The 9443-nt window shown below is 40.6% G+C and overlaps 1 protein-coding gene across 1 annotated transcript; it reads left to right on the top strand.

Moving 5' to 3' along the window:
• The first annotated feature begins 6244 nt into the window (after positions 1 to 6244).
• Positions 6245 to 9163, top strand: LOC112080914 (chemerin-like receptor 1). The gene is made up of 2 exons (XM_024146850.2): positions 6245 to 6328; positions 7745 to 9163. Exons 1-2 carry the CDS (start codon positions 6260 to 6262, stop codon positions 8735 to 8737), a joined length of 1062 nt encoding a protein of 353 aa, XP_024002618.1. The 5' UTR covers positions 6245 to 6259; the 3' UTR covers positions 8738 to 9163.
• Positions 9164 to 9443: the final 280 nt, after the last annotated feature.

Here is a 9443-nt window from a genome sequence, read left to right as displayed (position 1 = left end):
TAATCCTACATTTAACAGTAAGATTAAGGGACAAATGGTTGTCTTATAAGAATTATGCCATTTCTGTGCCCCAAAGGTTATGACTATACTCTACCACTATTAAGAATTAATATTGAAATTGGACCACAAAAGGACAGCTGATTTCTTTGAATGGTTCTGGTGAGTTGACAAAACAAGCATGGATAGTCCTTTCAGATATCATGTCAGTAGATGGCAGTATTTGTTTTAATGCCCCAGTCCAGCGCAGTATAAGGCAACACCATCAACCACCAACTGAGTGTCCAAATATGAACTGTAGTAAAGCAAAAGTGCATTCAATCATGCTGAGTGACAAATGGTCTTTTTTAGATGAATGCATTTCTGTGCCCTAAAGGTTACCACTACACATAATGACCATCCACTTATTACCCCTTATTTCCAATATCCTCTCATTTAATCTGCATTGTTGGGATGGATTTCAGGCAAACAGATTTCTGCGAGGAAGCACATAGCCTAATGCATTTATCTCTCAATGTAATCTATATAATGGCTCTGAGGCTGTGCACTTCCCTGTATGGGGAGAACACTAGAACACCCAACTTACGATAAAAGACAATCCAAACGGCATGCTACTTGACAGGACCAGAATCTGATGCTGATTTCAGGGCAGAGTAGGAAAGCCAGACCAGGGCAGAGCACACATTCACGCCAGTGGAGAGAAACGAGCGCTGATTCTGCTCTGTGATTTAAATTTATGACTCTGCTCTGGCCAGATGATAGACTGCTTGACTGCATGAAAGGGAGAGCATGTAGGCATGATGGCTAACAGGTACTGAGGGGAGAGAAGTGTTAATGTGGGGGAAATGAGGTCACATCCTGGTGAATAGAAGGTTCCTCATTTAAACCCCTCAGTGTTGTCAGTTTTTATGTTGTGGAGGAAATTCAGTGCAACATTGGTCTCAAAGTAACAGCAAACAAATAAACAAATCATCCAACAGCAAAATGATGGGGCCCATAATAGCCTTTCATTCACTATACACTCTTAGAAAAAAATGTGCTATCTGGAACCTAAAATGGTTCTTTGGCTGTCCCCATAGAAGAACCCTTTTGAAGAACCCTTTTTTTCTCAATTAGAAACATTTTGATTCCAGGTTAAACCTTTCTGGGTTCCATGTAGAACTCTTTCCACAGAGGGTTTGGTAACACTTCACTTGAAGGGGTCTTTATTATAGTGTAATTACACTGTAACAAGCATTGTAGTTATTTGTAATGACTCAATAATTGCAGTCTGTAATTACAGAGGGGTAACAATGAATACTTGTTACCATGCTTGTTACAAATGGGTAAGTTTTCACTTAATTCACCAATTTAGTATTTTGTTTCTACTCAGCTGCATCCGATTCAGTAATAACTATCACAAGGTTCTAATCTCTTGTGGACAGATGCACTGGGTGTCCTGAGATTACTTGGGCTCTAATTACCTACCCGTGAACGCACATKTCAAARACKTCCACTCAATGTTGTTGCTAGCACTTGCCCTCAAAAAGTGTACCATCTGGGTTAACTTGTTTGAGTTTACAAAAACTGATCAGATAAAGGTCGATCTCACTGACTAGGGTCATCCTCAAGTGGGASGATAAACACACAAGTACACCACAGAGTACATGTAAAATCTGCATAAGTACAATGGATTTAGCAAGTTATATATATATATATATATACTGTATATATATATACTGTATATATATCAGAAATCTTGAGTATGCAAAATAGTAGCTGCTATTTTAATTTGTTTCATTGTAATGTTTAGTACTGTGGTATCCTGTAGTCAATAAGTACAATAGATGAATTGTTCTAAGCATTAGTGACTGCCAACTTGTTTATACAAGTGTTATAAATGAGGAAGTGGAAGTATTGTTCTGTTTTAGATATCCACCACATTGTTGACACTTTACTTCAGACTCATTGTCAGCAAGTGTGCCACGTGTGCCACGTTGTTCTTTAAAACAAGTWAGTCAATGTAAATGTTTTTCCGAGGTGTTTGTTTGTAAGACTGTAATATGCAATTAATGGCTGTAGTATAATGAAGCCTTGGTTAAATGCTGCAGTACATTGCATTGTACAACGCAGCTGTGAAAAACAAAAATCCCTTAACTGTTCTACATCTCGTAGATAAAAAAATAAAAAAAGGATGCTGGTTGTGCCCTATGCCCAGTCTTAATATTGGGCAACATCAGTACCTGTAAGGGAGTGATTAAAGTGGCTCTACTCTACCTCACCTTCCTGTACACATAGCAGGGATTCATTACTTGTGCTCTATGTTCTTATAAGAGAGCTTATTTTATATCTATTCATTTTATTGATTCCTCCTGGATGCAGCACTACTGAGAAGGTGTTTTTCTCTTTCWCTTTCACTCATTCCCTTTCTGTCTCCCTCGCTTGCTTTTTTTGGGGTGCATGTGTGTGTGATATTCTAGTAATAGTTATGTTTGTGCACAATTCCCCCCTCTGATGGCTAGCTTCCACGGCTTCATCTCTGTCCTATATCAAGCAGGATATTGCTTGAGGGAAGCAGAGCTCCATAATTCGCTTGATCCACCCTGATAATTTTTTAAGAAACCACATTCCCTTTATGGGAGACTTTCAGGTCTTCTGTGTCAAATCTAAACCAAGAGACCTGGAGTTGAGAACAAGAGGATTTGGCAGGAGCARGCACTGAAGCACATCGGCCAATGACAAATCRGCTGACRCAGCTCTACAGGGGGCTCAGCTCACAGGAAGTGTAACAGATTATGGGGAAGTCAAAGTTAAGGATCCACCACACTTAGTGGTAATTTATTTTTATTTATTTATTTTTATTTAACCTTTATTTAACTAGGCAAGTCAGTTAAGAACAAATTCTTATTTACAATGACGGCCTAACAAAAGCAAAAGACCTACTGCGGGGAGGGGGCTGGGATTTAAATAAAAAAATAAAATAAATAAATAACATAAATTATAATACAAAACACACATCACAACAAGAGAGACAACACAACTCTACATAAATAGAGACCTAAGACAACAACATAGCAAGGCAGCACACATGACACCACAGCATGGTAGCAATACAACAACATGACAACATGGTAGCAACACAACATGGTAGCAGCACAAAACATGGTACAAACATATTTGGGACAGGCAACAGCAAAAGGGCAAGAAGGTATAGACAACAATACATCATGCCAAGCAGCCACAACTGTCAGGAAGAGTGTCCAATGATTGAGTCTTTGAATGAAGAGATTGAGATAACTATCTAGTTTGAGTGTTTGTTTCAGCTCGTTCCAGTCGCTAGCTGCAGCGAACTGTAAAGACGAGCGATCCAGAGATGTGTGGGCTTTGGGGACCTTTAACAGAATGTGACTGGCAGAATGGSTGTTGTGGAGGATGAGGGCTGCAGTAGATAAGGTAAGAAGAGGTTCCAGATAATTATTTGACTGACTGCATAGAGGTCTGGGCCTGTATCCACAAAGYGTCTCAGAGTAGAAAATTGGTCAAAAGTGCTGAGAATAGAGATATTTTACTCCTATTCTTAAGGGTAAAAATAAAAGCTATGCATGATGCCTCTTTCACACCTAGTCGACAGATAATGAATAACGGAAAATGCTCCGTTATTCAAATAAATAAATGAAGTAATCCAACAATGTGTATGCCTCCATCTTGTCTATTTCAAATCTTCTCTCATTGATKGAGAGGTGGATCCACCCCAAAGTGGCGCATGTCATGATGACACTCACCTGTCTCGATTCATGAGAGAAGATTTGAAAAAGATAAGATGGTGGCATACACATTATTGGATTACTTCATGGAGCAAAAACATTTATTTATTGTAATAACGGAGAATAATGGAGCATTTTCTAAATTAAAACTCACCACCTGCAACTGGACACAGACATTAAAGATACACATTTGACCGGATCGAAAGCGAAGATAATATCACCAAGTTAATGTTGATCGAAAATTCTCTGTGCTATACCAAACAGTACACTGTTTGACTTTTCTGTAATTTCAACAGTAAAACACTGTAGGATGTACAGTATAGGATGTACAGTAACACTGTAGGATGTACAGCTAAAACTGAAAAATCACATTTACATAAGTATTCAGACATTTACTCAGTACTTTGAAGCACCTTTGGCAGCGATTACAGCCTTGAGTCTTGGGTATGACGCTACAAGCTTGCCACGCCTGCAGATCCTCTCAAGCTCTGTCAGGTTGGATGGGCAGCATCTCTACACAGCTATTTTCAGGTCTCTCCAGATGTTCGATCGGGTTCAAGTCCGGGCTCTGGCAACTCAAGGACATTCAGAGACTCGTCCCGAAGCCACTCCTGCGTTGTCTTGGCTGTGTGCTTTGGGTCATTGTCCTATTGGAAGGTGAACCTTCACCCCAGTCTGAGGTCCTGAGCGGTCTGGAGCAGGTTTTCATCAAGGATCTCTCTGTACTTTGCTCCGTTCATCTTTCCCTCGATACTGACCAGTCTCCCAGTCCCTGAAAAACATCCCCACAGCATGATGCTGCTACCACCATGCTTCACTGTAGGGATGGTGCCAGGTTTCCTCCCGATGTGACGCTTGGCATTCAGGCCAAGGAGTTCAATCTTGGCTTCATCAGACCAGATAATCTTGTTTCTCATGGTTTAAGAGTCTTTAAGTGACTTTTGGCAACTCCATGTGGGCTGTCTTGTGCCTTTTACTGAGGAGTGGCTTCCGTCTGGCCACTCTACTATAAAGGCCTGATTGATGGAATGCTGCAGAGATGGTTGTCCTTCTGGAAGGTTTCTTCCATCTCCACAGAGGAACACCGGAACTCTGTCAGAGTGTCCATCAGGTTCTTGGTCACCTCCTGACCAGGCCTTCTCCCCGATTGCTCAGTTTGACCTGGCGGCAAGCTCTAGGAAGAGTTTCCAAACTTTTTCCAAATCTTTTTCATTTAGGAATGATGGAGGCCACTGTGTTCTTGGGGACCTTCAATGTTGCAATGTTTTGGTACCCTTCCCCAGATCTGTGCCTTGACACAATCCTGTCTCGGAGCTGTACGGACAATTCCTTCGACCTCATGGCTTTGTTTTTGCTCTGACATGCACTGTCAACTTTGGGACCTTATATATACAGGTGTATGCCTTTCCAATAATGTCAAATCAATTGACTTTACCACAGGTGTACTCCAATCAATTTGTAGAACATCTCAAGGATGATCAATGGAACAGGATACACCTGAGCTCAATTTCGAGTCTCAGAGCAAAGAGTCTGAATATATTTTTTTTATGGCAAATTAAGGGGTATTGTGTGTAGACTGATGAGAAAAATTATATATAATTTATAAATTTTAGAATAGGCTGTAACATAACAAAATGTGGAAAAGTCAAGAGTTCTGAATACTTTCTGAATGCACTGTATACATGGACTGTGAAGTTGTTCATGAGAAAAACAGCACCTCTTCAACCTCAGGAGGCTGAAGAAATGTGGCTTGTCACCTAAATCCTCTCAAACTTTTACAGATGCACAATTGAGAGCATCTCTCGGGCTGTATCACCGCCTGGTACGGCAACTGCACCGCCCACAACCGCAAGGCTCTCCAGAGGGTGGTGCGGTCTGCACAACGCATCACCGGTGGCAAACTACCTGTCCTCCAGGATACCGACAGCACCGATGTTACAGGAAGGGCCAAAAAGATCATCAAGGACAACAACCACCCGAGCCACTGCCTGTTCACCCCGCTACCATCCAGATGGCGAGTTCAGTACAGGTGCATCAAAGCTGGGACCGAGAGACTGAAAAACAGCGTCTATCTCAAGGCAATCAGACTGTTAAACAGCCACCACTAACACAGAGAAGCTGCTGCCTACATACAGACTTGAAGGTTTACATATCTTGCATTACTCATTTCATATGTATATACTGTATTTTATACCATCTATTGCATCTTTCCTCTGCCGCTTTGTCATTGCTCATCCATATCTTTATATGTATATATTCTTATTCCATTCCATTTACTTAGATTTGTGTGTATTAGGTAGTTGTGGAATTGTTAGATGACATGTTAGATATTGCTGCACTGTCAGAACTAGAAGCACAAGCATTTCGCTACACTCGCAATAACATCTGCTAACCATGTGCATGTAATTTGATGAAAAGTCCCCATTCGCCATGCTACTGGGTTCTTAACTCGTCCTTCTTTCATTCCTGAAATGTCGACGAGTCTCTACATGTTTGTTAATCATTTCTGAAGGAGCTCAATGATAACAACACATTGTTATGGAAGCTGCAYTTTTTCTCAACGGAATATTTTAAATCTTTTTCATAAGGTAAGGTTAACTTCAGTGGGAATCTTTACACCAACAGCATGTGTTTGTCAATGTCCAGTAAAATACAACCATTTTCTGGTGTATTCCTTTTAACTCTTATCTTTCTCTTAAGGTATTAGCCACACGTCTGTACTGTCAGCCGTTTGCTTCCAGACGTTAGGACCATTGCTATTGCCACTCTTATGCTACAAACAACTTGTTTCATGGAATGGCTTTTTAGTTAGTATAACATTTTCTTAAACTCATTGTTTGGTTCTATGTTATGAATTTAGTAGGTGAAGTTAAATGTATGTACAGTGCCTTCAGAAAGTATTCACACCCCTTGACTTTTCCCAAATGTTGTTGTGTTATAAGGTGGGATTCAAATGGATTTCATTGTACATTTGGGGGGGAAACGATCTACACAAAATACTCTGTAATGTCAAAGTGGAAGAAAAATTCAAACATTAGTCCCAAAAAATAGATACAACTAAAACACTAATATACTGTATATTGATTAGAGAAGTACTCAGCCCCTTGGTACTCAATTAATTTCTTTGCCACAACAGTAAGTTGCTAGCTAGTATTAGCTGGAATTCTCTACAACAAAATGCACAACAAATATTCACCAAAAACCCTGCATCTTATGTGTGATGTTCGAATAACATTTACAAACAAATTGATATAAATTGTACATTTAAATCATCACTTGGGAGTATAAAAATCACTTTTGACGTACACTGCTTTGCAACCAACAACTTACCGCTGGTTTGGTGCTTGTTCACTGGGACGATTCTAACCGAAACATCCTCCCTCGTAAGCAAGCTACGCAAACCAGCCAATAAGATGCCATGTTGAGTAGGTGAAGGCAAGACAAAACTAAAACCAAAAACCCATTGGCTTAACAATAGTGGCAAGGGGAATCACMAATATAACCCTGTTACACTCGTCATTTAACAATAGTATTGTATTTACAGATGGCATACACATTTGTTATTAAGGCACATGAAATTTCACATGTTCCAGAAGGCATTTCAGCCAAAAAACGTATTTTGAAAATATTCATGTTTTTACGTTCAAATGCCTCTCCTGTGAAGTAGGGACATCCAACATATGCCTAACTCATACACCTAGCTTCCTGAAAYGGGTCGCAAATGTGGAAAAAGTCAAGGGGTGTGAATACTTTTTGAAGGCACTGTATGTGTTGCCGCATTGAATACATCCAGTCTTAAGAAAAGGTTGTAGTGGTCAAGTACAACTTGAACAAGTTGTAGTATGGGCCTACCTACAGTGCAAGATGCATGTTTTTATTTTATTAAAAATGATTTACTGGATAACTGGAAGGACATAGCATGTCATGTTATTTTAGTTAGCATGCAGATACAGTCATTACAGACCGGACCTATTCTGACTGAATCATTGCATTCCTTTTCTTAGGGTAAAAAAACAACAGAAATCATGGTTGCCTCACTCAACACAACAGGCTATGATGACTACGATGATTCAGTGGCAATACCTTCCCAGTCCCCAGTCATCTATGAGATGTATCAGATGAAGGCTGGCTTTAGATACATGTATGTGTCAGTGTACTCAGCCAACATTCTGCTGGGTCTACTGCTCAACTCTGCTGTCATCTTCATGACTGTAAAATGCAGGTCCAAGAAGAAACTGAGTCAASACATGATAATCCTTGGCTTGGCTGTCACCCACCTCGTCTTCTGCCTCTTCGCCCCACTTTACCTGATCACTGCCTGGAACTACTTCTCCTGGACATTTGGGAAGGTTGTCTGCAAGCTGGGGTCCTACGTGATGTTTATGAACATGTTTTCTGTCTCACTGATGATCACCTTCTGGAATGTGTGCTGGAGTGTCCCTGGATGCTTTGAACACCGCATGTCCACCAACATAGTCCTGCTGTCCTGGTTCATTGGGGCCATACTGAGTACCCCCTCTCTACTGTCCAGGGAGGTTCAGTACACTGCCGATGGACACGTCTGCCTTGACAACTATGGCTATACTGGAAGCTCCCAGATGTCTAAAGAGGGAAGGGAGAGATTGATGGCAGTGTTGATCTGTCGCTTCATTTTCGGCCTGCTGCTCCCTTTGGGTGTGAGATGTGTCAGCTGTTGCTGCATGAACAGCATGGGAAACAACCAACTAAGGTCACGGGTTATTCGACCTGTGACTGTTGCCCATTTCCTATGCTGGACTCCTGTCATTAGTCTCTCTGTGCTGCAAGCCACAATGGGGACAGGCAGCAGGTTGTTCACATACGCATTGCCCCCGGCCACTGCCCTGTCAGTCTTAAACAGCTGCATCTCTCCTATCATCTGCATATGGCAGGAGAAGAAGGAACAGAGGCTGAGAGGACCCCCTCAGATGGAGGACAACAGAGACAAGGATGAGGAGATGACATCTCTGACACGCTAACCATAAGGAGGATAATATCCTTGAGCAGTAATGGGAAAACAACATACTGTAAACACAATTTGCAATTTATGAACAGCTTGAAATGTAGTTATAAATAGTGATATCACGCAAAATCTAAAATATATTTTTATGAATTGTAATAAATACTTTATAAAATTGTCTTGTTAACAACTCACTGTATGTATAATTAATTACACATTGTATATAAAGACCTCTTGAGGTCATACATTACTTCTTGTTTTTAACCTGTGTTTATTTTCAATTCAAATGCTTGTCGAATAAAGATTTGATGAAACACATAACCATTAACATTTCTGAAAATACCTCTTTTCAATTCAATTTGACAATTTTCCAGAGTAAAAATGTGACATAAAAAAAATGTGGCATAGTGTGACAATTTTTCTAATCCGCTTAACACTAATTCCTAACTCAAAAATCACTCCGCTCTCTGTAGCTATGACACACTGGCTACTATCGCAAACCATGCTTCAGCTAGCAGCCTAGTGCAAGCTTGTTTGAATGGCCATACAGCAGCTAGTTTGTCCGCTTTCTGATGAAGTTATGGSACTGTTCTCAGAAATCAGCATGTATCTGACTCTGACAGCTGGCACTGTGTCCTGCTACTTCATAACATTTATCCAAAGCGATAACGTCACAGAGCGCAGTCAGCTTTGCTATGGAACTCGGCGCACTAATCACGACAGAA

Source organism: Salvelinus sp. IW2-2015, unplaced genomic scaffold, assembly GCF_002910315.2.
Source record: "Salvelinus sp. IW2-2015 unplaced genomic scaffold, ASM291031v2 Un_scaffold16576, whole genome shotgun sequence".
NCBI classification, from domain to species: domain Eukaryota; kingdom Metazoa; phylum Chordata; class Actinopteri; order Salmoniformes; family Salmonidae; genus Salvelinus; species Salvelinus sp. IW2-2015.
Note: the sequence above shows the minus strand (reverse complement) of the source record. Positions and strands in the feature narration are given on the sequence as shown.